The sequence below is a fragment of the Enhydra lutris genome, unplaced genomic scaffold (genome assembly GCF_002288905.1).
Source record: "Enhydra lutris kenyoni isolate GAN:26980312 unplaced genomic scaffold, ASM228890v2 scaffoldscaffold3, whole genome shotgun sequence".
NCBI classification, from domain to species: Eukaryota; Metazoa; Chordata; class Mammalia; order Carnivora; family Mustelidae; genus Enhydra; species Enhydra lutris.
This window is the reverse complement of record NW_019154087.1, coordinates 85,585,128-85,613,064: the sequence shown is the minus strand read 5'-3', so window position 1 is coordinate 85,613,064 and position 27,937 is coordinate 85,585,128. Positions and strand designations below refer to the sequence as shown.

The 27,937-nt window shown below is 42.3% G+C and overlaps 1 protein-coding gene across 1 annotated transcript; it reads left to right on the top strand.

Moving 5' to 3' along the window:
* The first annotated feature begins 103 nt into the window (after nt 1–103).
* On the top strand, nt 104–27,719 carry LOC111152702 (nucleophosmin/nucleoplasmin 2). The gene is made up of 8 exons (XM_022511277.1): nt 104–161; nt 270–355; nt 527–652; nt 25,496–25,616; nt 26,350–26,525; nt 26,719–26,753; nt 27,550–27,583; nt 27,675–27,719. The coding sequence occupies exons 1-8, from the start codon at nt 104–106 to the stop codon at nt 27,717–27,719; spliced, it is 681 nt and encodes a 226-aa protein (XP_022366985.1).
* Nucleotides 27,720–27,937: the final 218 nt, after the last annotated feature.

Sequence of the window (27,937 nt, the reverse complement as noted above, 5' to 3'; positions counted from 1 at the left end):
GGGCTCGGGGCGGGATGCGGGTGCGGGATGCGGACCGGGCCTCCGCTCACCGCGGGCGCCGGTTCCGCACAGCCGCCGGGACCCGGCTCCCGCCACCGGCGGCATGAACCTCAGCAGCACGAGCAGCGCGGCCGAGAGAGTGCCCAGGGCCATGCTCTGGGGTGAGTGAGGGCCTGGCGGCTCCCGAACCCGGGGGGTGGGGAGTTGTGATAGAAACGGGGAGCCCCTCCCCGAGCCGGCCCGGCCCCCTCGCTCCTCTCCCTTCGCAGGCTGTGAGCTAAACCAGGAGAAGCGGACTTGCACGGTCAAAGCCCAGAAGGAGGGGAAGCAGGACTGCAAGCTGCTGCTCAGTACGGTGGGTGCCCCCCCCACCCACCACCAGAAGGGGTGGTCGGATGCAGCCGGGAGGAACCTGGACAGCTGCGGAGGGCAGGGGGGACCCTCTGGTCCCAGAAGGTGGAACCAGGGTTTCCCTCCGCTGCCCTCAGGTGTTGAGGTGGCCTGTCTTGTCTTCAACCGCTCTTAGATATGCTTGGGGGAGAAAGCCAAAGAAGAGATGAACCTCGTGGAAATCCTGCCGCCAGCCTGCCAGGAAGACAAGAAGACCAAGCCCATCACCATTGCCTCGCTTCAGGCCTCCGTGCTACCCATGGTGAGCCTTTCCCCGCAGGCCTAGGGAGACTGCCTGCCCCGGGGCTAGGAGGCCCTGCTCAGGCCTCAAGTCCTGGGTAGGGATGGACAGACACCAAGCGGGGATACAGTCGTTCCGCAGCAGGGCAGCCCTTCCTCAGAGACCGTGTAGCCCTGACCAAGAGCCCAGGCCGGGCCGTAGGAGGCAGAGAGCCCCATGTCCGTCCCAGCGCACCCCTTCCTAGCTGCGTGACTTTGGGCCAGTTTAACCCCTCTTCAAAATCACATTTTTAAATCTTTTAATGCTGGTGACAGGACACTGTTGATGACTTCCATACTGACTGTGTATCCAGAAATTCTCTTACTTCTAATAGTTTATCTTGAGCTCTCTATGCAAATCATCGTTGTTAATAGCAGTTTTGTGTCTTTTTAAAATCCAACTACACGGTCTAGGACCTCCAGTATAATATTGGGTAAGATTATAACGGTATATGTCCTTGTTTTGTTCATATATATATATATAGAGAGAGAGAGAGAGAGAGAGAGATTTATTTGAGAGAGAGATCGAGTGCATGTGAGCGTGGGGTGGGGGGAATCTTAAACAGACTCCATGATGAGCACAGAGCTGGATCTCCTGACCCTGATATCATAACCTGAGCTGAAACCAAGAGTGGGCTGCTTAACCAACTGAGCCGCCCAGTGGCTTTATTTATTTGACAGAGAGAGACACAGCAGTGAGAAAGGGAACACAAACAGGGGGAGTGGGAGAGGGAGAATCAGGCTTCCCGCTGAGCAGGGAGCCTAATATGGGGCTCGATCCCAGGACTCTGGGATCATGACCTGAGCCCAAGGCAGACACTTAAGAACTGAGCCACCCAGGCGCTCTGGGAGTTCATTTTAATCAAAGATGGTTAGCAAATGCTTTTCTACTCAGGTAATCATAGGTTCTTTCTTTAACCTGTTAACATGGTAAGTTATATTAATAGAATACTATTCTGCCAACTTTTCATTCCTAAGATAAATACTACTTGATTATACTATAAACTTCTAGATTTGCTTTGCTAATATATTAAAACATTCTTTTTAAACTTACACACTCATAAGTGAGGTTAATCCATAAACTCCTTATTTGGGTATCGAGGCATACTAGCCTCCTGAACAGGGGGGTGGGGTGCTCTCTCCTTCTATGTGGTAGAACAGTGAAGGTAAGACCAATATCATCTCTCCCTGAACATCTGGGAGGCCTATCTGTAAAACTGCCCTCTAACTTTTTTTCCCTTTATCTCTGAGATCCCCCTAGATCTCATTCATTACCAGGGCTTTCAAAACCATCTATACAAATGGAGACTCTGATGTTTATTTCTGTAAACCCACTCTCTTTCCTTCATGCTCCAGGTCCCCTGGCCAGCTCCATGTATCTGATACCTAAGAGATAACCCATACTTAACAAACCCAAACTCTTGATTTTTATCAATAATCTCTTCCCCTACCCCCAAACCTGATCCTCTCCCAGGATAAAAATGCTCCTCCAGTTAATCAGGACAAAAACTTCCTTTTCAAACACCGCATATCACCAGCAAATCCTGTTGGCTCTACCTTCAGACATCCACCATCCAGTCTGACCACCACTCAGCACCTCCCTACCATACCCTGGTCCAGGTGACCATTACCTCTTGCTCAATTTTATTGCCTCCAACCTGGTCTACCTACCTCCACCATTGGTTCCTTATAGTCTATTCCAGGGTTCAACAAACTACAGAATTAAACCCAGCCCACTGCCTGTTTTTGTAAATAAGGTATTATTGAAACACAGCCACACACTCCATGTATGTATTATTCATGCCAATTTTCACTTGGTAACAGCAGAACTGAGTAGTCTCTGCAGAGACCATATGGTTCACAAGCCTAAAGTATTTACCGAATAACTACAGAAAAAAAGTTCTCCAACTCCTGATCTATTCTATGCACAGCTGCCAGAAGGTTGCTTTTAATTTTTTTAAATATTTAAGTAATCTCTCCACCCAGTGTGGGGCTTGGACTAACATCCCTGAGATCAAGAATTGCAGGCTCTTCTGACTGAGCCAGCCAGGGGCTTTCAGAAGGATCCATTTAAATACAAATCAGACCACGTGGCTTCCCTTTTCACTTCAAATGAAATCCAAGATCCTTTACTTCTGGCCTGCAGAAACCTCTCTTAATCTCAACCTTTGATACTCTCCCCTCCTTAACCCTGCTCAAACCACACTGACTTTCTTGACTGTACCTTGAAAATTCCAAACGCACCCCTTCCTAGGAGTCTTACGTTTACTGTTCCCATGAGAAGGACACACATACCCCCCACTTCAATTCAACCTTTGCTCATATGTCCTCTCACTGAAGAAGTCTTCCCTGACCACAAACAGCACCCCCTCTTCCTACCCTTCCATAATCATTTGATTCCCCCATGGGACCCATCACTGGCTCAGTCTTCATTTGTGCCATATCTTTCTCCCCAGCCAGGATCTAAGCTCCAAGAGAGCAAGGACTGCCTGTTTCATTTACTGCCTTCACCACAGTGCCTATAAAACAGTGCCTGGTATACTGTGGAAACTCAATGTAGAATGATTGAGTGAGTAAGGAAGTGAACAAACTGTGTGGGACCCGTTTGTCTCAATGTTTCCATTTCTTTGAGCTGGTTTTTTTCTTTCTTTCTTTTTTTTTTTTTTTTTTTTAGAGATTTTTATTTATTTATTTGACAGAGAGAGAGAGATCATGAGTAGGCAGGGAGAGAGGAATGGAAGCAGGCTCCCCGCTGAGCAGAGAGTTCGATGCGGGGCTCAGATCCCAGGATCCTGGGATCATGACCTGAGCCGAAGGCAGAGGCTTTAACCCACTGAGCCACCCAGGCGCCCCCGGGTTGGTTTTTCTATCTGCTTTACTGAGATATAATTTACATGCAATAAGATTCACCAATGAGCTCCATTTGCCTTTGACAAATGGAGCCGTCACTGCTATCGAAGTAGAGAAAATTTCCATCGCCCCCCAAAATTCCCTCATGCCTCTCTGGAGTCAGCCCTTTCCACCTACCGCTGCCTCTGGCAACCTTTGATCTATGACTTTCTGTCACTATAGTTCTGCCTTTTCTAGAATTTCATCTCCATGGAATCAGGCAACGCATATTCTCTTGTACCTGGCTCTTCTCACTTAGCGTAACAGTTCCGAACTTTATCCATGTTGTTGGTTGGTAAAAGAGTAGGTGCTCCTTTTTTATATCAGAGTAATATTCTATTCTACAAAGGTATATATCTGTTAAGATCTATTCACTCGTTAATGGATATTTGGGTAGTTTCTAGTTTTATACTACCATGACTAAAGCTGCTATGAACATTTGAGTGTATTTGTATGCACATATGTTCTCATTCCTAGTGAATACCAAGGAGTAGAACTACAGGATAAGCCTATATTAAATTTTATTCTCCTCTCCCATCCTCTTGTCTATGTTCAACTTTATACAAAACTGCCAAACTGTTTTTCCAAATTACTGTACCACTTTGCATCCCTACCAGCAGTGGACGAGAATTCCTGTGTTCCACATCCTCACCAACACTTTGCATTGTCAGTCTTATCATTAGCCATTCTAGTATGTATGTAGTGGCATCTCACTGTGGTTCTTATTTATATTTCTTTGATAACTAATGATATTGACCATCTTCTTGGTTTTTGGCCATTTGTGTATCTTCTTTTGCAAAATGCCTATTGAGATGTTTTGCCCATTTTTAAGTTGAATTATTCTTATTGAGTTGTAGTTCTTTATATATTTTGGATAGTCTTTTATCAAAAATATATATTTCAGGGTACCTGGGTTGTTCAGTTGGTTAAGCATCTGATTTCAGCTCAGGTCATGATTCTGGGGTCCTGGGATAGAGCACCGCATTGGGCTCCCTGCTCAGCAGGAAGCCTGCTGCTCCTTCTCCCACTCCCCCTGCTTGTGTTTCCTCTCTTGCTCTCTGTCAAATAATAAATAAAATCTTTAAAAATAATACATATATTTATTTTTCAAATATTTTCTCTTAGTATATGGCTTGCCTTTTCATAATAGTTTTTTCAAAGAGCACAAGTTTTTAATTTTATAAGTCCAATTTGACATTTTTTTCTCCTTTTTAAAAAAAGGTTTTATTTATTAGAGAGAGTGCATGAGCAGGGGGAAGGGCAGGGGAAGAGGGAGAAGCAGGATCACTGAGGAGGGAACCTGATGAGGGACTCGATCCCAGGACCCTGAGATCGTCACCCAAGCCAAAGGAAGATGCTTAACTGACTGAGCCATCCAGGTGCCCCTGACATTTTTTTCTCTTAAGGTTCATTTTTTTGGTGTCCTGAGAAATCATTACCTAAACTAAGGTCACAAATGTTTTCTTCTAAATTTTCTTCTAGAAGTGCTATTGTTTTAGCTCTTATATTTAAGTCAATGATCCATTTCAAGATAATTTTTTTACATGGTATAAAGTAAGGATAATGAGACTTTTTTTTCCAAGTTTCTATCCAGTGCTCTAGTACCACATTTTTTAAAAAGACTATCCTTTCACTGTACAATTGTATTGGCATTTTGCCGTAAATCAATTGCCCATATATGTATGTGTATATTTCTATATTATTTTGTTGATTTATTTTTTACCTTTACTCTCCTAACAGTGATTTGGTTATCATAGTATTATAGGGAGTCTTAAAATTAGTATGACTCTTCCAATTTTGTTGTTCCTTTCCAAAATTGTGTTGGCAATTCTAGGTCCTGAGCATTTCCATGGAGATTTCTACAGGCTTTCTTTCCTAATTTTTTTTTTAAGATTTTATTTATTTGTTTGACAGAGAGAGCGCACAAGCAGGGGGAGTGGCAGGCAGAGGGAGAGGGAGAAACAGGCTCCCTGCAGAGCAGGGGAAGCTCTATATGGGGCTCCATCCCAGCACTCTGGGATCATGACTTGAGCTGAAGGCAGTAGTTTAACCAACTGAGCCACCCAGATGCCATAGGCTTTCTTTAAAAATCATCTGTTGGGATTTTGATGGAGGTTGTATTGAGTGTATAGACTGTTTTGAAGGGAATTGGCATCATAACAATTTTGAGTCATTAATAATTGAACATATGCTTCTCTATTTAAGTCTTTCATTTTTCACTCGCGTATGTTGTTAACGTAACTTTAACTTTTACTACTAATATTTTGGAGTGTTCAAGGAACTGGTCATGTACACACTTTGTAAAATCTACACCAACATACTGCATGATTTTGGGTGCTGCCGAAAATGGTATTAATGTATTTATTGAGAGATAATTCGTGTACCATAACCTTCACCTATTAAGGTACAATCAGATGGTTTTTAGTAAATTAAGGGTGGTGTAACCATCACAGTCTTAGTTTAGAACATTCTCATCACCCCAAAAAGTAACTCCATACCTACCAGCATACCTCCCCATCCCCTACCCCTGCAGCACTACGCAACTGTTAATCTATTTTCTGTCCCTCTAGATTGGCCTATTCTGGGCAGTTCATACGAATCATAAAACGTGTGGTCTTTTGTGACTGCTTCTTCTTTCACATAACACAATGTTTTTAAGGTTCATCTGCGTGATAGCATGTAACAGTCCTTTTTTTTGGGGGGGGTTACATGTATCGATATTTAATATTTAATATAATATTTGATATCGGTATTTTCAAAATTGACATGGAGAATCATTTAAAATATATACTCATTAATTAATTAAAAAATAAAACAACTTCATGTTAACATAAATTACATTTCTTATTAAAAAACTATAGCTTAATTTTTGAATTCTCTTTGATGTCTGGCTTGATAGAAGATAATTGGAGTCTTCCATCCACTTCTACATTCAACCTATTACAATGTATTTTTTTTACTGTATTATCAATATTTTTTTTATAAACATACAATATATTTTTATCCCCAGGGGTACAGCTCTGTGAATCGCCAGCTTTACACACTTCACATACTACACACTCACCATAGCACATACCCTCCCCAATATCCATAACCCCACCCCCCCTCCCAACCCCCCTCCCCCCATCAACCCTCAGTTTGTTTTGTGAGATTAAGAGTCACTTATGGTTTGTCTCCCTCCCAATCCCATCTTGTTTCATTTACTCTTCTCCTACCCCCTTAACCCCCCATGTTGCATCTCCTCTCCCTCATATCAGGGAGATCATATGATAGTTGTCTTTCTCCAATTGACTTATTTCGCTAAGCATGATACCCTCTAGTTCCATCCACGTTGTCGCAAATGGCAAGATTTCATTTCTTTTGATGGCTGCATAGTATTCCATTGTGTATATATACCACATCTTCTTTATCCATTCGTCTGTTGATGGACATCTAGGTTCTTTCCATAGTTTGGCTATTGTAGACATTGCTGCTATAAACATTCGGGTGCACGAGCCCCTTCGGATCACTATGTTTGTATCTTTAGGGTAAATACCCAGCAGTGCAATTGCTGGGTCATAGGGTAGTTCTATTTTCAACATTTTGAGGAACCTCCATTCTGTTTTCCAGAGTGGTTGCACCAGCTTGCATTCCCACCAACAGTGTAGGAGGGTTCCCCTTTCTCCGCATCCTCGCCAGCATCTGTCATTTCCTGACTTGTTAATTTTAGCCATTCTGACTGGTGTGAGGTGATATCTCATTGTGGTTTTGATTTGTATTTCCCTGATGCCGAGTGATATGGAGCACTTTTTCATGTGTCTGTTGGCCATCTGGATGTCTTCTTTGCAGAAATGTCTGTTCATGTCTTCTGCCCATTTCTTGATTGGATTATTTGTTATTTGGGTGTTGAGTTTGCTAAGTTCTTTATAGATTTTAGATACTAGCCCTTTATCCGATATGTCATTTGGAAATATCTTCTCCCATTCTGTCAGTTGTCTTTTGGTTTTGTTAACTGTTTCCTTTGCTGTGCAAAAGCTTTTGATCTTGATAAAATCCCAATAGTTCATTTTTGCCCTTGCTTCCCTTGCCTTTGGCGATGTTCCTAGGAAGATGTTACTGCGGCTGAGGTCGAAGAGGTTGCTGCCTGTGTTCTCCTCAAGGATTTGGATGGATTCCTTTCTCACATTGAGATCCTTCATCCATTTTGAGTCTATTTTCGTGTGTGGCGTAAGGAAATGATCCAATTTCATTTTTCTGCATGTGGCTGTCCAATTTTCCCAACACCATTTATTGAAGAGGCTGTCTTTTTTCCATTGGACATTCTTTCCTGCTTTGTCGAAGATGAGTTGACCATAGAGTTGAGGGTCTATTTCTGGGCTCTCTATTCTGTTCCATTGATCTATGTGTCTGTTTTTGTGCCAGTACCATGCTGTCTTGATGATGACAGCTTTGTAATAGAGCTTGAAGTCCGGAATTGTGATGCCACCGACTTTGGCTTTCTTTTTCAATATTCCTTTGGCTATTCGAGGTCTTTTCTGGTTCCATATAAATTTTAGGATTATTTGTTCCATTTCTTTGAAAAAAATGGATGGTACTTTGATAGGAATTGCATTAAATGTGTAGATTGCTTTAGGTAGCATAGACATTTTCACAATATTTATTCTTCCAATCCAGGAGCATAGAACATTTTTCCATTTCTTTGTGTCTTCCTCAGTTTCTTTCATGAGTACTTTATAGTTTTCTGTGTATAGATTCTTAGTCTCTTTGGTTAGGTTTATTCCTAGGTATCTTATAGTTTTGGGTGCAATTGTAAATGGAATGGACTCCTTAATTTCTCTTTCTTCTGTCTTGTTGTTGGTGTAGAGAAATGCAACTGATTTCTGGGCATTGATTTTATATCCTGACACTTTACTGAATTCCTGTACAAGTTCTAGCAGTTTTGGAGTGGAGTCTTTTGGGTTTTCCACATATAGTATCATATCATCTGCAAAGAGTGATAGTTTGACTTCTTCTTTGCCGATTTGGATGCCTTTAATTTCCTTTTGTTGTCTGATTGCTGAGGCTAGGACTTCTAGTACTATGTTGAATAGCAGTGGTGATAACGGACATCCCTGCCGTGTTCCTGACCTTAGCGGAAAAGCTTTCAGTTTTTCTCCATTGAGAATGATATTTGCGGTGGGTTTTTCATGGCTTTGATAATATTGAGGTATGTGCTGCTTTCCCTACACTTTGAAGAGTTTTGATCAGGAAGGGATGCTGTACTTTGTCAAATGCTTTTTTAGCATCTATGGAGAGTATCATATGGTTCTTGTTCTTTCATTTATTAATGTGTTGTATCACATTGATTGATTTGCGGATGTTGAACCAACCTTGCAGCCCTGGAATAAATCCCACTTGGTCGTGGTGAATAATCCTTTTAATGTACTGTTGAATGCTATTGGCTAGTATTTTGGCGAGAATTTTTGCATCTGTGTTCATCAAGGATATTGGTCTGTAGTTCTCTTTTTTGATGGGATCCTTGTCTGGTTTTGGGATCAAGGTGATGCTGGCCTCATAAAATGAGTTTGGAAGTTTTTCTCCAATTTTATTTTTTGGAACAGTTTCAGGAGAATAGGAATTAGTTCTTCTTTAAATGTTTGGTAGAATTCCCCTGGGAAGCCATCTGGCCCTGGGCTTTTGTTTGTTTGGAGATTTTTGATGACTGTTTCAATCTCCTTACTGGTTATGGGTCTGTTCAGGCTTTCTATTTCTTCCTAGTTCAGTTGTGGTAGTTTATATGTCTCTAGGAATGCATCCATTTCTTCCAGATTGTCAAATTTGTTGGCGTAGAGTTGCTCATAGTATGTTCTTATAATTGTCTGTATTTCTTTGGTGTTCGTTGTGATCTCTCCTCTTTCATTCATGATTTTATTTATTTGGGTCCTTTCTCTTTTCTTTTTGATAAGTCTGGCCAGGGGTTTATCAATCTTATTAATTCTTTCAAAGAACCAGCTCCTAGTTCCGTTGATTTGTTCTATTGTTTTTTTTGGTTTCTATTTCATTGATTTCTGCTCTGATCTTTATGATTTCTCTTCTCCTGCTGGGTTTAGGGTTTCTTTCTTGTTCTTTCTCCAGCTCCTTTAGGTGTAGGGTTAGGTTGTGTACCTGAGACCTTTCTTGTTTCTTGAGAAAGGCTTGTACCACTTATATTTTCCTCTCAGGACTGCCTTTGTTGTGTCCCACAGATTCTGAACCGTTGTGTTTTCATTATCATTTGTTTCCATGAATTTTTTCAATTCTTCTTTGATTTCCTGGTTGACCCATTCATTCTTTAGAAGGATGCTGTTTAGTCTCCACGTATTTGGGTTCTTTCCAAATTTCCTCTTGTGATTGAGTTCTAGCTTCAGAGCTTCAGAGCATTGTGGTCTGAAAATATGCAGGGAATGATCCCAATCTTTTGATACTGGTTGAAACCTGATTTAGGACCAAGAATGTGATCTATTCTGGAGAATGTTCCATGTGCACTAGAGAAGAATGTGTATTCTGTTGCTTTGGGATGAAATGTTCTGAATATATCTGTGATGTCCATCTGGTCCAGTGTGTCCTTTAAGGCCTTTATTTCCTTGTTGATCTTTTGCTTGGATGATCTGTCCATTTCAGTGAGGGGAGTGTTAAAATCCCCTACTATTATTGTATTATTGTCGATGTGTTTCTTTGATTTTGTTATTAATTGGTTTATATAGTTGGCTGCTCCCACATTAGGGGCATAGATATTTAAAATTGTTAGATCTTCTTGTTGGACAGTTCCTTTGAGTATGATATAGTGTCCTTCCTCATCTCTTATTATAATATTTGGCTTAAAATCTAATTGATCTGATATAAGGATTGCCACTCCTGCTTTCTTCTGATGTCCGTTAGCATGGTAAATTCTTTTCCACCCCCTCACTTTAAACCTGGAGGTGTCTTCGGGTTTAAGATGAGTTTCTTGTAGGCAATATATAGATGGGTTTTGTTTTTTTATCCATTCTGATACCCTGTGTCTTTTGATTGGGGCATTTAGCCCATTAACATTCAGGGTAACTATTGAGAGATATGAATTTAGTGCCATTGTATTGCCTGTAAGGTGACTGTTATTGTATATTGTCTCTGTTTCTTTCTGATCTACTACTTTTAGGGTCTCTCTTTGCTTAGAGGACCCCTTTCAATATTTCCTGTAGAGCTGGTTTGGTATTTGCAAATTCTTTCAGTTTTTGTTTGTCCTGGAAGCTTTTAATCTCTCCTCCTATTTTCAATGATAGCCTAGCTGGATATAGTATTCTTGGCTGCATGTTTTTCTCGTTTAGTGCTCTGAATATATCATGCCAGCTCTTTCTGGCCTGCCAGGTCTCTGTGGATAAGTCTGCTGCCAATCTAATATTTTTACCATTGTACGTTACAGACTTCTTTTCCCGGGCTGCTTTCAGGATCTTTTCTTTGTCACTAAGACTTGTAAATTTTACTATTAGGTGACGGGGTGTGGACCTATTCTTATTGATTTTGAGGGGGGTTCTCTGAACCTCCTGGATTTTGATGCTTGTTCCCTTTGCCATATTGGGGAAATTCTCTCCAATAATTCTCTCCAATATACCTTCTGCTCCCCTCTCTGTTTCCTCTTCTTCTGGAATCCCAATTATTCTAATGTTGTTTCGTCTTATGGTGTCACTTATCTCTCGAATTCTCCCCTCGTGGTCCAGTAGCTGTTTGTCCCTCTTTTGCTCAGCTTCTTTATTCTCTGTCATTTGGTCTTCTATATCGCTAATTCTTTCTTCTGCCTCATTTATCCTAGCAGTGAGAGCCTCCATTTTTTATTGCACCTCATTAATAGCTTTTTTGATTTCAACTTGGTTAGATTTTAGTTCTTTTATTTCTCCAGAAAGGGCTTGTATATCTCCTGAGAGGGTTGCTTTAATATCTTCCATGCCTTTTTCGAGCCCGGCTAGAACCTTGAGAATCGTCATTCTGAACTCTATATCTGACATATTACCAATGTCTGTATTGATTAGGTCCCTAGCCTTTGGTACTGCTTCTTGTTCTTTTTTTTGTGGTGAATTTTTCCGCCTTGTCATTTTGTCCAGATAAGAGTATATGAAGGAGCAAGTAAAATACTAAAAGGGTGGCAACAACCCCAGGAAAATATGCTTTAGCCAAATCAGAAGAGATCCCAAATCATGAGGGGGGAGAAAGGGGATAAAAAGAGGTTCAGAAAGAAAAAAAAAAAAAAGAAAGAAACAATTAAAAAAAGAGAACCGATAAAGAAAAAATATAAAAAGGAAAATATATATATATATATATATATTAGATAAACTATTTTAAAAACGTTAAAAAAGAAAACGGTAAAAGTTAAAAAAATTAGCAGAAGAAGAGAAAAAAAAATTGAAAAAGAAAAAAAAATTAAATTAACTGCAAGGCTAAAGAATCATGGGGAGAAAGCCATGAGTTCCGTGCTTTGCTTTCTCCTCCTCTGGAATTCTGCTGCTCTCCTTGGTATTGAAACTGCAGTCCTTGGTAGGTAAACTTGGTCCTGGCTGGGTTTCTTGTTGATCTTCTGGGAGAGGGGCCTGTTGTAGTGATTCTCAAGTGTCTTTGCCCCAGGCGGAGTTGCACCGCCCTTACTTGGGCCGGGCTGAGTAATCCGCTCGGGTTTGCTGGGTTTGCTTTCGGGAGCTTTTGTTCCCTGAGCCCTAGCCATAGATTTCCAGAGGGCGGGAATGAAGATGGCGGCCTCCCAGTCTCCGGCCCGGAGGAGCCGAGAGCCCGGGGCCCCACTCCTCAGTGCACCCTCAGAGAACAGCGCCCAATTACTCCCGTCACCCTGGCCTCCGGCCGCGCTCCGAGCTGACCGAGCCTGCGACCGGTTCAAGGTAACCCCAAGCTGTGAGCTCACTACTCGGCTCTGTCTCTGTATTCCCCATTCTAATACCTGTAAGCTCTGTGACACTCAGACACCCCCGATCCTTCTGTGACCCTGCGGGACCTGAGGCCACGCTGACCCCGCGTGGGCTTCACCCCGGTTAAGCCTCTGGAGCTATGTCCCTCAGCGGAACAGAATTTTAAAAGTCCTGATTTTGTGCTCCGTTGCTCCGCCGCTTGCCGGGAGCCGGCCCCTCCCCCCGCGGTCTATCTTCCCGTCGCTTTGGATTCACTTCTCCGCCAGTCCTACCTTTCAGAAAGTGGTTGATTTTCTGTTTCTAGAGTTGTTGTTCTTCTTCTCTTGATCTCCCGTTGGATTTGTAGGTGTTTGCAATCTTTAGATAAGCTATTTAGCTGTTCTCCCGCTACCTGAAGTAGTCTCAGCCTGCTACTTCTCTGCCATTTTGACTCCTCCCCCCAACAGTCCTTATTTTAATTGCCAAATGATATCCCCTGTTTGGACAATCCCACATCTCAGTCATCCACTCAGCAGTTTATGGAATTTGTTTTATTTCTACCTATTATGAATGCTGTTGTAAACATTCATGTACAAATTTTTGGATGAACCTATGTTTTCATTTCTCTCGAGGATATACCCCAAGGGCGTGAATGCCAGGTCACATGGCGGCTTGACGTATAGAACTTTTTGAGGAACTGCCAGAGTCTTTTCCAAAGTAGTTGCACCATTCCACAGGTGGGAGGATTCCAATTTTCCCACATCCTTTCAATGTTCCTTATTGTCTGTCATTTTGATTACTCGTTTTATTGGGTATGGACCGTCAGTTCAACATGTTTTTTTTTAAGAGTTTATTTATATACTTATTTGAGAGAGAGCGCAGGGGAAGGAGCAGAGGGAGAGGGCCAAGCAGACTCCACACTGAGCATGGAGACCGACATGGGGCTTGGTCCCAGGACCCCAAAATCATAACCTGATCTGAAATTAAGAGTTATGGGACGCTTAACCAACTGAGCTACCCTGGTGCCCCCAGTGCGGTTCTGATTTGCTTTACTTAATGACTAATGACATTGAAGCTCTCTTCATGTTTTTATTGGTCATTTGTGTATCTTTTTTGGAGCACTGTCTACTCAGGTGTTTATTCATTTTTTAAAATTGCATTTGAGCTTGGTATTTAATATTAGACTTCTTTAAATCACATGAGGTTTTTATATACTCTGCATATAAGCCCCTTATCAGATGATTTGCAAATATTTTTCTCCCATTTTCTGAGTTGTCTTCTTTCTCAATGATATCATTTGCAGCACAAAAGTTTTTAATTTTGATGTAGTCCAATTTATATGTTTTATCTTGTTGTTTGTGCTTCTGGCATTGAATCTAAGAAACTGTCACCTAATCCAAGGTCATGAAAATTTGCTTCTATGTTTTCTTCTAGAAGTTTTATAGCTTTAGTTCTTAGAGTTAAGTCTCTGACCCATTTTGAGTTTTTTTTTTTTTTTAAGATTTTATTTATTTGTTTGACAGGGATCACAAGTAGGCAGAGAGGCAGGCAGAGAGAGAGAGGAGGAAGCAGGCTCCCCGCTGAGCAGAGAGCCTGATGCGGGGCTCGATTCCAGGACCCTGAAATCATGACCTGAGCCAAAGGCAGAGGCTTAACCCACTGAGCCAACCAGGTGCCCCTTTTTTTGTGTGCAGTATAAAGTATGCAAATGGTGGGGCACAGTTAAGCGCCCACTCCTGGTCTCGGCTCAGGTCAAGATCTCACATTCATAGCTTCAAGCCTGCATCTGGCTCCAGGCTCTGTGTGGAGTCTGTTTCATATTCCCAGATCCTCCCCCTCTGCCCCTCCCTGCTCATGCTCGCTCCTGTGTGCGCTCTCATGCTCTCTCTCAAATAAATAAAATCTTTAAAAAAATGTTTTAGGGGTGCCTGGGTGGCCCAAGCTGAAGGCAGATGCCCAACTGACTGAGCCACCCAGGCACCCCCAAATTTTATTTTTTTTTAAGATTTTTATTTATTTATTTGAGAGATCACAAGTAGGCAGAGAGGAAGGCGGAGAGAGGAGGGAGCAGAGCAGAGAGCTGAGCAGAGAGCCCGGTGTGGGACTCAATCCCAGGACCCTGAGACCATGACCTGAGCTGAAGCAGAGGATTAACCCACTGAACCACCCAGGCATCCCCCAAATTTTATTTCTCATAATTTTTTTTTAAATTTTAGGTATGCTCCATGCCTAACATGAGGCTCAAACTCACAACCCAGAGATCAAGAGTGATATGCTCTACCGACTGAGCCAGCAATACAAAAAAGGACAATAAATATATCATTATATTTATTGGGATTATGCCAAGAATGTACAGTTTTATATATTACTGAATTCCATCTGCTAATATCTTATTAAGGATATTCACATTGAGGCACCTGGCTGACTCCGTCAGTAGAGTATGCCACACTTGATCTCGGGGTTGTGAGTTCGAGGCTGAGTGGAGTTTACTGTTGAGTATAGAGATTGTTTAAAATCTTTAAAAAAAGGTATTTGTTCTATATTTATGAGCAACATTGAACTGCAGTTTTCTTGTCATTTCTTGTTTCTGTCTGGTTTTAGCATTAGGGTAATGCTGACCTCATAAAATGAGAAGGAAGATACTCTCCTGTTCTCTGAAATAGTTCATAGAAATTTGGTATTTTTTTTCCTTAAATATTTTGGTAGAACTCATGTGTGAAGCAATCTGGTTAACTACAACTTAAATTTCTTTAATAGATGTAGGACATTGTGGGTTGTTTTTTCTTAAGAGAGCTTTATGTCTTTCAAAGAATTTTTCCATTTTGATCAAGTTGTCAAATTCATTGGCATCAAGTTGTGCATAATGTTCCCTTCCTTTTCTGGAAAATCTGTAGTAAACTCTATTCTTTTGTTCCTGATAATGGCAATTTGTGTCGTCTTTCCATTTTCCTTGTACAGTCTGGTTACAGGTTTAATATTTTTATCCATCTCTTCAGGAACCCGCTTTTGGTCTCAACTTTTCTCTGTTGTTTACCCACTTTTGAATTTTATTAAACTCTGTTCTTTATTTCCTTTCTTCTGTCTATTTGGGTTTTAATTTGCTCTTCTTCTAGTTTTTTAAAGCAGAATTTTATATTATTGACTTTCTTTTTTTTTTTTTTTGGCATTTGGTCTTTTTCTGATACAACCATTTCATGCTTTGATTTCCTTCTAAGCACCTTTCTGACTTCATCCCACAAATGTTGATAAGTACAGTTTTCATCTTCATTCCATTTGAATTATTTTATAGTTTTCTTCTTTAGATTCTCTCATTGATTTCTAGTTCTATCTCATTGTGGTCTGAGGAAATCTCTCTATATATAATTTCTGTCCTGTGTTCTGACTTTTATGACCTATAACATGGCCTAGTTTGGTGAATAGTTCCTTAATTCTCAAAGAACGTTTGGTGAATAGTTCCTTAATTCTCAAAGAAGGTGTGTTCTGTGGTTGTATGTATTGTTTTATTACTGTCAGTTATAGCAAGCTGGTGGGTAATTTTGTTGGAGTCTTCTGTATCCTTACTCATTTTCTGTCTACTTGATCTGCTACTAAGAAAGGACTGTCTGTGCTTTTGCCATTTCTCCTATCAATTATCAGTTTTTACTTCATGTATTTTGAAGTTATTTTATTAGGCACATATCCTAGGAGTGCTATAGCTTCTTGATTAGTTGATCCCTTTAAAATGAAATGCCACTCTTTATCTGGGGTAAATACTCTGAAGTCTACTTGGTCTGATTAGAGCCTCTAGCTCCCTTTTGATTACTGTTTGTGCTAAAATTTTCCTATTTTTTAAATTTTGTCATATTACTTTTAACTTCCATATCTCTCTATAAAGTAGGTTCCCTTTAGGGCGCCTGGGTGGCTCAGTGGGTTAAGCCGCTGCCTTCGGCTCAGGTCATGATCTCAGGGTCCTGGGATCGAGTCCCACATCGGGCTCTCTGCTCAGCAGGGAGCCTGCTTCCCTCTCTCTCTCTCTGCCTGCCTCTCTGTCTACTTGTGATCTCTCTCTGTCAAATAAATAAATAAAATCTTAAAAAAAAAAAAAAGTAGGTTCCCTTTAGTTACCATATAATTGAATCTTTCTTATTTAGCCAATCTAGTCATCCCTGCCTTTTAATTAGAGTATTTGGATTGTTAATATTTAAAATAATTATCAACAAGTCTGGATTTTAACCTACTGTCTTGATATGGGCTTTCCTATTTGTCCTGTCTGTGTTCCTTTCTTCTTTTTTTCTGGCCTTGTTTTGGGTTAGCTAAGTGGGTTTTATGATTACATTTTCATCTCCACTATTGGTTTCTTAGATGTATCTCCTCTCTTTATTATCTTTTTTGTGATTGCTCTAGAATTTATAGATGCATCTTCAAATTACAATAGTCTATATTCAAATAGAATTATGCCACTTCATGAATGATATGAAAATCTTGCTTCAGTACACTTCATTTCTCATTTCCCATCCTTTGTGCTATTATTGTAATAACTTTGGTTCCACATATGCTATAAATCCCACACTACATTGTTAATACTTTACCCACGACCCTGAGATCAAGACCTGAGCTGAGATCGACAGTCAGAGGCTTAACCGACTGAGCCACCCAGGCATCCCTTAAGTGTTTATTATTTTAGTGACCTCTCCACCCAACATGGGGCTTGAACTCATAACCCCAAGATCAAGGGTCGTACACTCTTCTGACTGAACCAGCCAGATGCACCTAGACAGTCTGTATTTTAAAGAGATTAGAAATTAGAATAAAACATTGTTATGTTTACCATTTCTGGTACTGTTCTACTTTGTGTAGAACTCTAGGTTGACACTTTTGCCTTCAACACTTAATAACATGGCTCCGTTGGCCTTCTAGCTTGTATAAATTGAAGAAATCTAGCATCCTTGTCTTCAGAAATTCCTCTTTATGCAATGTCTTTTTTTTAACCTCTGGCTGCATTAAGATTTTATCCTCATCACAGGTTTGGAACAATTTATAAAATGCCTTGAGGTTCTTTGAACTTCTTAAATCTGTGGGTTCATTGTTTTCATCAAATTTGGAAATTTTTTGGCCATTATTATGCAAATACTTTTTTCTGCTCCCTACTTCTCTCTTGGGGAGTCCAATTACAAGTTTATTAATTGTGTTCAAACCTACCTATTTTGTCTCCCTGATCTATCAATTACCAAAATAATTTGTGTTTATAACTCCCTCTTATGATTGTGGATTTCCAGTGGGTTTCTCTTACAATTTTATTATTTACTTTATATATGTTTATTTTTCAGTTGAAAGGGGTTTTTTTTGATAATTGTAGATTTACATATAGCTGTAAGAAGTAATACAGAGATATACCTATATATTTACCCAGTTTTCCCCAAGTAACATTTTGCAAAACTATAATCTAACATTGAAATGAGGATATAGGGGCACCTGGGTGGCTCAGTGGGTTAAAGCCTCTGCCTTCGGCTCAGGTCATGATCTCAGGGTCCTGGGATCAAGCCCCGCATCAGGCTCTCTGCTCCACGGGGAGCCTGCTTCCTCCTCTCTCTGCCTGCCTCTCTGCCTACTTGTGATCTCTGTCTGTCAAATAAATAAATAAAATCTTAAAAAAAAAAAAAGAAATGAGGATATAGACATTGATACAATCAAGCCATCTTGTTCAATACAATTTCATCACCTAAGTTCATATATTTAGCACCAATGTGGGGCAGGGGAGACAACAGGGATCCCTCAAATTACCCTTTTATAACCACACCCACCTCCCTTCTGCCTCCTGTTCTATCCCTATCCTCTGGCAACCACCAACCTAGTCTCCATTTCTACAGTTTTTGTTCTAGAAATAGTATCATACACATGTAACTTTTTTGGAACAGGCGTTTTTTTTGTTTGTTTGTTTTGTTTTTCTCAGCATAATCTCTTGGAGTTTCATCCAAACTGTTGTGTGTATTCTTTTTATTGGTGAGTAGTATTCCGTGGTCTCACCGGCCACAGCTCAACCATTCATCTGTGGAAAAACTGAGCTGATTCCACTTTGGGGCAGTTATGAATAAAGCTGCTATGAACATTTGTGTAAAAAATTTTATGTAAGTGTAACTTTTCCTTTCTCTGGGATAAATTCCCAGGAGTACAACTTCTGGGTCATATGGTGGTTTCCTGCTTACTTGACTATATTGCCAAACTGTTTCCTAAAGTGGCTGTACCATTTACATGAGCGATTGCCATTTTCTGCATCAACACCAACATTTAATGTTGTCACTATTCCTGTCTTTAGCCATTCTAAAATGTGTGTCTTGGTATCTCACGGTGCTTTTGAGTTGCATTTCCCTAATAGCTAATGAGGCCAAACACCTTGTCATATTTATTTGTCATTTGCCATCTCTGTATTCAATAAAATGTCTGTTCATGTCTTTTGCCCATTTTTTACTTGGATTGTTTTGTTACTGTTGGGTTCTGCTAGATCTTTTTTTTTTTTCTTTTTTTTTTTTTTTAAAGATTTTTATTTATTTGACAGACAGATCACAAGTAGGCAGAGAGGCAGGCAGAGAGAGAGAGGAGGAGGAGGCAGGCTCCCTGGATGTGAGGCTTGATCCCAGGACCCTGGGATCATGACCTGAGCCGAAGGCAGAGGCTTTAACCACTGAGCCACCCAGGCGCCCTGGGTTCTGCTAGTTCTTTATAGATTCTAGACACTAGTCCTTTGTCAAGCCTGTGGTTTGCAAATATTTTCTCCCCAATCTGTGACTTGTCTTTTTATCCCTTCCAATGAACTTTTATGGAACAAAATTAATTTTGATGAGGCCTATCTTACCAGTTTTCCTTGTATGACTTTTGCTATTAGAAAGTCTGAAAACTCTTAGTCTGCTCCAAAATCACAGACTTTCTATGGTTTTTGTCCAAAAGTCTTAGAGTTTCCTGTTTTATACTTAAGCCCATGATCTGTTTAGAGGTAATTATGGTAGAGGTTGTGGGGTTTAGGTCAAGCTTCATCTCTTTACCTATGGGTGTCTGGTTGCTCTGGCACCATTCATGGAACAAACTCTCCTCTCTCCCTTTATCCAGTTGCACGCCTTCATCAATGATCAGTTGCACGTGTCTGTGTGGGTCTATTTCTAGGTCTTCTGTTTCATTGATCTTTGTATCTCTCCTTCCAATACCACACTGTCTTGATAATGTAGCTGTAGTCTTATGTATGTTTAGACTGTGTTGTTGGTGTGTATGATTAACAGAATTATCTTCCTGATAAACTAATATTAGTTCTTTATCCCTAAAAATGCTTATTGAATTCAAGCTTACATCATCTGCTATTAATTTGTTTTCCAATTTTCTCTTAATATCCATTTTCCTTTATTCTGTAGTAATGGAATTCATGACTTTTAGCTGGCCACCAGCTACTGCGAATAAGGCATGGCCGTGAAGTTCTGGCCAATGGAATGTAAGCAGAAGAGGTAAAGTGTCCTTAGAGAGAGATCATGTGACTGTTTTTATCCCTTCTTCTTTCCTGCTGGCTGGAATATGGATGTGATGGCTAGAATGAGCAGCCATCCTGGGCCAGAAGGTAGAAGCCATGTACTAAAAATGGTGGAGTAGCACAATAGGAAGAGCCTAAATCCCTGGTGACTGAAGACCAGTATACCCGCAGCTGACCACGTATATCCAGGTTTAGTTCATGTGACAAAGAAACAAGCTTCTATGTTATGTAAGCCAGTGGCATTGAGTTTTCTGCTATTTGTTATCAAACCTAGTCCTAACAAATACAGCTAGCTTCATTTTTATAAGGGTTTTTTTTTTTAGCAGTTTTAGGTATACAATAAAATCGAAAGGAATATATTTCATACCCCACACATACACAGCCTCCACCATTGCCAGCATCCCTCCCCAAGTGGTACATCTCACTTCATTTTTGTTTTAAATAGGTGTGCTTGCAATAACAGATACCCAAGTACAGGGACTCAAATACACTCAAGATTCATTTCTGTCTTGGATAGAAGACATCCAAAGATAGGCAGTACAAGGCTGGTAAGATGGCTCCATGTTCACCAAAGACCCAGTCTTCTCTTCTCTTTCTCCTCACCTTGGTTCAAAACTTCCTTCCTCAGGATCGATCATCTTACAGTCCAAAAAGGCTGCTGCAGCTCCAGCTCTCACTTCTGCATTTGGGGTAATAGGCGAGAAGAAACAGGAGGAGACCAAAGGGGCTTTTCTCAGTTCTCTGTCTACCTCTTAAGGAGTCTTCACACAAGCGCCATCCACCAAATTTTGCTTGTCCAGAAATTAGTGACATGATCACAGCCAACTACACAGGAAACTGGGGAATACGGTCTTTGGTGGGTACAGTATTTGAATAGTATCAGGGCACTGATACTATTTGGGAAAAAAGGAAGAATGGGTATTGCATTAGGCATGAGAAACCTCTGCCACACCTGCTGTGTATGCTTCCATATCTTTTCTTCAGCCTTTCTATGTGCTTATATTTTAGGCATGTATCTTATACGCAATAAGTAACTATGTTTTATGTTAATCTGTCTGGCCAATATAGTCTGTTTATGTTTACTGTGATGCTAATATACTTAGGTTTATTTGTAACATGTACTTTGTGATTCTGTATTCCTTACTTTTTCATGTTTTGTTTTTCTTTTTTCTCTTTTTCCTGTCTTTTATGAGATTAAGGTTTCTTTCCCCCATTTCTATTGGTTTGGAAGCTGTTGAATCTCATTCTAATTTGTATTGGTTCTTAATTTTTTAACAATCATGCATGATTAGTCTAAAATTAATATTTTATCCCCCCCGCCCCAAAACAGTCCAGGGAGATTTTCTGATTACCCTCTTCTTAACTTCCTGGTAACTTACCTGTTACCATGCAATGTCTTAGTTGCAGCTTGTTTTAAACCCCCTTGATACTAGTCAATACTAATGTGATTTTGTTTTACAGTGATGCTTCCTTGGATTTTTCTTTGTTGACCAACTTGCTTGCTCACCACTGCTGCTCTTATCCACTTCTTCCTTCTCCATGTAATTGCCCTCTTTAAAAAAAAAAAAAATCTTTAAATTTGATTTAGTTAACATATCATGTATTATTAATTTCAGGGGTAGAATGCAGTGATTCGCCAATTACATATAATACCCTGTGCTCATCACATCACGTGCCCTCCTTAAGGCCCATCACCCACTTACCACATACCCCCACCCACGTCCCCTCCAGCAACCCTCAGTTTCCTAGAGTTAAGAGTCTCTTGGGTTCACCACCCTTTCTGTTTTTATCTTATTTTTCCTTGCCTTCCCCTATGTTCATCTGTTTTGTTTCTCAAGTTCCACATATGAATGAAATCATATATTTGTCTTTCTCTGACTCATTTATTTCATTTAGCATGATACCCTCTAGCTCCATCCATGTCATTGCAAATGGCAAGATTTTATACTTTTTGATGACCAAGTAATATTCCTGTGTGTGTGGGGCGCCTGGGTGGCTCAGTGGATTAAGCCGCTGCCTTCGGCTCAGGTCATGATCTCAGTGTCCTGGGATCGAGCCCCGCATCCGGCTCTCTGCTCAGCGGAGAGCCTGCTTCCTCCTCTCTCTGCCTGACTCTCTGCCTACTTGTGATCTCTCTCTCTGTCAAATAAATAAATAAAATCTTTAAAAAAAAAAAATATTCCTGTGTGTGTGTGTCTGGGTGTGTGTGTGTGTGTGTGTGTGTACCACCTCTTCTTTTTTTTTTTTTAATTTCAATTAATTAACATATAATGTGTTATTTGTTGCAGGGGTACAGGTCTGTGATTCATCAGTCTTATACAACACCCAGCGCTCATTACAACACATACCCTCCCCGATGTCTATCACCAGTTACCCCATTCCCCAACCCCTCCCCCCTCCAGCAACCCTCAGTTTGTTTCCTAAGATTAAAAGTCTCTTATGGTTTGTCCCCTTTCTGTACCACCTCTTCTTTATCCATTCATCTGCCAATGGACATCTGGACTCCTTCCATAGTTTGGCAATTGTGGGCATGGTTGCTATAAACATTGGGGTGCACATGCCCCTTGGATCACTATGTTTGCATCTTTTGGATAAATACCTAGCAGTGCAATTGCTGGGTCATAGGGTACCTTCATACTGTTTTTAAGGAACAGGAGGAAACTCCATACTGTTTTCCAGAGTGACTGTGTGAGTTAATTATCATCTTTTTTGAGATCTCATTGAGTAGGTCTGGGAGTAGTGAACTTACTTGGGCTTTGCCTGGAAATATCTTTTATTTTACTCATCCCTTCATCATAGTTTGGCTGTGTATAATTCTACATAGAGAGGTAGTTTCCCTCAAAACTTTGAGGATGACATTCTCTTCTGTTTTTTGACGTTGCTATCAAAACCTTCAGTCTGGTTATTGTTCCTTTTTTGGAAATCTATGTTTCCTCTCTGGTTTATTTTAAGATAAACTCTGTTTTTGCTGTCCACTGTTTCACTATGGCATGTTCAGGTGTACATTTGTTTTTATTTATCTGTTCAGGACATAGGTTTCCTGGATGTGAGGATCTGTGTCCTTGATGGTTTCTAGAAGCTCTTGGTTATTACTCTGTGTACTGACTCCATTGCTTCTAGTCCCTTACTGTGAGTAGACGCGTGTTGGATCTGCTCATTCTGTCCTCCATACCTCTCAGGTTCTCTTTTGTATTTTGTTTATCTCTCTCTGCTGGGTACTGGGCAGTTTCTTCACAGCATGATTCCAGTTTACTGATCCTTATTTCAGCTGGTTTATTCTGCTTTTTAACCCTTTGTTCAGTCTAGAGGGGGCATTGGGTTCTTTCTATTTCTCCTAATACCTCTTCTCATGGTTCTGATTGCTATTTTTGTTTATTTGACTTTCATTGATCTGATTTCACAATTGTTTAGATTGTTATTCTTTTGATTCAGGTTCTTGCCTGTGCTGGTCTGTCGTCATTTTGTTTCCTTCTGCTCACTCTAACGGGATTGTGTCTTGTCTGTTTTGTAATTTTAAAGATGTTATTTATTGTGTTGCCTGGGTGGCTCAGTTGGTTAAGCATCTGCCTTCAGCTCAGGTCATGATCCCAGGGTCCTGGGATGGAGTCCCACATCAGGCTCCTTGCTCAGCGGGGAGCCTGCTTCTCTCTGCCTCCTTGTGCTCTCTCTATCCCTCTCTCTGACAAATAAATAAATTTTTTTTAAAAGATGTTATTTATTTGATAGAGAGATAGAGAGCCAGAGAGTACAACCAGAGGGAATGGCAGAGGGAGAGGAAGAATGTTTTGTAATTTTAGATGGGGAGATGTCTTCAGGGTCTTGTTTTTTTTCTGAAAGGATTCCATGTGAAGAAAATTGACAGTGTCCCAAGGGAATAGTTTTGCATTTGTGTCTGCCATTTGCTCAGGAATGTCACCAGCCTGGGATTTTAGACAAGTTTCTTGACTAGGCAGTACTCACCAAGTGAATTCAAACTTTGTGTGAGTGAGAGGTACAGCCATGGGTTTTTGGGTTCTCACAGAAGACTTCTTTTATCCCTTTTGCATTTCCTCCCATCAGTGGTAGGGGGAGGAGGAGTTCCTGGTAGGTGGGTTTGGAATTCTGGAGTCTCCTCACCTCACCCTGACCCTGGAGCTTTTTATTGAGGTACAACCCTTGGAGGGTCCTGGCCTCCATTCAGCAGGCTCCGTGACAGCACTCCTTTCTTGAGCCCAGGCCCTGTCTCCTATCCATGAGTTTGTGTTAAAACCCAAGGTCATGGGGCGCCTGGGTGGCTCAGTGGGATAGGCGTCTGCCTTTGGTTCAGGTCATGATCCCAGGGTCCTAGGATGGAGCCCCACATCAGGCTCCCTGCTCAGTGGGGAGCCTGCTTCTCCCTCTGCCTACCTCTCTCTCTGGCAAATAAGTAAGTAATTTTTAGGCAAACGAACTCCAGGCCAGAGCTGTTTTCAGGCCCATCCCCCCTCAGCTGCGCTCGGCCCCTGCGCTCGCTGCCCCTTCATTTCTAGTGCACGGGACCCCTTCCTTCTGTCTTACTATGCAGCCATGCAATGAAAACATTGGAGCACATTTTATCCAGCATTTATAGGTGTTGCTGGTTGCAGAGTTTCAGTTTTCACTTATCTCCTTCCCTTCTGAGCCCAGAACTCTAAATTCCTCTCCCGAAACCTCCTCCATTCCCTCCTCTGTGAAGTCCGAACATCTCCATTGTGGGACTGTCAGGAGGGGCTCAATGGATAAAGCCCATAAAATGCTTGGCCTAGGGCCTGGCACATGGTAGGCAATCAGTAAATAGGAGTATCATCATCAATACTCCAGAAAATTTGAGAAGTTTGCAGAAGTGTAAGGAAAAGAAATATTGTACTGTGCACTGAAAATTGTGGTTCACACTTAAGAGAAGTCTAACTTATTCGCACGTACATCCACACTGCTGGTACTGTACATACCACCTGGTGTCTGCTTTTCCCATTTGGTCAGTGTCTTATTTGGGTGGGCTGGCCTAACAAAATACCACAGAGTGAGGGGCTTAAACAACAGACATTTTCCCAGTTCTGGAGGCTGAAGTCTGAGACCAGGGTGCCAGCATGGTCAGATTTGGGAGAGGACCCTGTTCCTGGCTTGCCGGTGGCTGCCTGCTTTTTGTCCTCCCATAGCAGAGAGACAGCGACAGAGGGAACGCTCTGGTCTCCTTTACAAGGACACTCATCCCATCCTGAGGGCTCAGCTCTCATGACCTCATCTCTCAAAGGCCCCATCTGCAGATACCTCACACTGGAGGTTGGGGCTTCATGTAAGAATTTGGGGGACACAATTCAGTCAGTAGCCGTCAGAATTCTCTACGGAACAGTGGCCCCTCAGTTTGGAGGGGATCTTTAACAAGAACGGGCTTATCAGATTCCCATTCTCCTCCGACAGAACCCACCTCAACAGGAAGGGGCTGATGACACAGTGAGGCCCAATGTGTCTAGTTGGGGTCTGGGGGATCCGTTCTGAGTGTTTTTGCCAGAGACCAGCCGGCAGGCAGCTGCCAGAGCTGAGCCAGCCCATCTTCTCTGCTCCTGCCCTCGTATCCCTCTCCCTGCAGGTCGTCCTCATGGGATTGGAGCTTTCTCCTCCAGTCACTTTCCAGCTGCGGGCCGGCTCTGGGCCTGTGTTCCTCAGTGGCCAGGAACGTTACAGTAAGTCAGATCCTGGACCCGGGGAAAGTCTCAGAGTGCCGTGCCCCGCACAGGGCCAAGGAGGGAAGAGGCACTCCAACACTCGGGGGATTATGGAATTACTGGCGAAAATCCCCAAAGGCAGCATGATTGCCAGTCGTCTGGACTGCAAGTCCTCCTTTACCTGCCAGCGCCTCTGGGCCACAGTCCCCTTGCCTAGAGCATGAGGGTGGGGTGTACTTGGTCTCATCTTCAAGGAGCAGTTGGGAGGGATACAGGGGATATTCAGGAACAAGTTTGCATGATGCCAAGTCCGACCTGCACTTGGAAGGTTAGCTGCCGTGAAGCATGGAGCTGGGAGAGTAATATGGGCCCCAGCCAGCCGAACTCCCTATAAAGGGAGCTACTGACTCCCTTCATAGCCTCCTTTGTCCGGTTGTCCCTCCTCCCTCAGGGCACTGTCCTACCCCAAGCCCCTGGCAGCCTCTGCTTCCCTCAGGATGAGGTCTGCATTCCTGAGCTGCTCCCTCTGCCCACCCTCGCCATCCTCTGGCTCCTTCCCAGCCAGAGCCACAGCTGGCCGCTTCCCCTGCCACCCTAGCCCTCTGGGCTCCCGGACCCCTCACTCCACCCAAGCCTCCACTTTGTCAGGCCAGAAAGGGTCTCGAGGAGGTGGCAGGTGCCGGCTTCCCCAGGGCAGCTCTGAGAACAAGACCCATGGCACAGAATGGGAGCTAGGTGGAGACCCTGAGCTCCAAGGCCCTGCCCCCTTTCCATGCAGACCTACCCTGGGAAGAAGAAGAGGAGGAGGAGGAGGAGGAGGAGGAAGAGGAAGGTGACAGCGAGGAGGTTGATGACGACGACGATGATGATGATGCAGATGTGTCCCTAGAGGAGGACACCCCTGTTAAACAAGTCAAGAGGCCGGCGTCCCAGAAGCAGACAGGCATTGCCAAGGTGAGGGAAGAGACCCCCAGAGCCTCCTCAGAAACCCAGCCAGGCCTTTTGCACGGACTGTGCCTGAGTGTGCCGAAGCCTGGGCAGGGCCGCCAGTTGCTCAGCCTGGGTGCTCAGCGCACGTGCCCAGCGGGCATCCGCTCTGGCCCTGGGCCCCACCCTAACTGGCCCAACACCACTGTTTGGTTCCCAGAAAAAAAAGGTGGAAAAAGAAGAGGAGGCAGTGAGGTAACTCTTTCCATCTATTAACTTGGCCAAAATCTTGTAGCAAGGGTGCATAGGGCCAGAAAGGGCCTGGCCTATGTGCACACAGTATGAGTCCCCTGCCGGCTGCCACACCTCTTGGAAAAGCATGAAAGTATTCTTACCTTCTGACCTAATTCCACTATGGCAATTCCTTCCCAAGGATCCCATCCAAAATATGGGATTTTGTAAAATGATAGGTACCGAGATAGGCATTATTTAAGTAGTAGTAAAAATGGAAGCATTCTAAATGTCAACCAATGCACTAGCTGATTAAGCTATGTCACATTTTCCCAGTGGAATGTGACCTAGTGTCTATGAAGAATATAGCATCCTGGAAAGTGTTTATAGAATTAAAAAAGACAGAATAGTAAGTCACTTTCATGTTATTTCACATGTTTTTAGAAGAAAACAAAGCAAAAAGCCCAAAAGGAAACACACCAAAATGTTAATACTGGTAGGGAAATAAAATAAGTAACTTAATCTCTATTTGCTATATTTTGTGGCACTTAGTTAAACATTACTTTTTATGATGAAAAAGACCTATTTGTGATCGAAAAAAGAAAGCAGATGGAAGCCTGAGAAGAATAAGACATGTTGCTTAGAATAAGAGCGAGTCAGAGTGGTCCCCGGCAGGTGACAGGTGGAGAGGTGAATTCTGCAGCCCCCAACTCTCCCAGTGGGCACGAAGAGGGTCTGTGCTATTGGTGTCAGTGCTATTGGTGAACACTCTCTCCTTCCCACCCACTCCCCCTCCCTGCTCCACCCCACCCAATTCCAGATCCAGTCTTAAAGACAAGAGTCCTGTGAAAAAGGTGAGTATCAGAAGAAGGGCGGGGGGAGGAGGGGTGGTGAGAGGGGTAGATGGAGGGAGTGGGACACGGGCACCCTCCCTTCTCTCTGTAGGCCAAACCCACATTCAAACCTAAAAAGCCCGGATCCAAGAAATGAGGGGCCAGGAGGGTCCTGGCTGCAGTGACCGAGGGAGAGCCAGCTAGAGCACCATGCAGGCTGGCCCTCCTTCCTCAGCACGTTCTGCAGGTTCCCCCACCACCACCACCAGCCTCTCTCCATCTGAGTCTGCATGGAATGGAGCTATTAGGGGCAACACAAGAGACCCTCAGCCCAACGCAAGTTTCAGCAGGACCTGGAGGGAAACTCCAACCTCA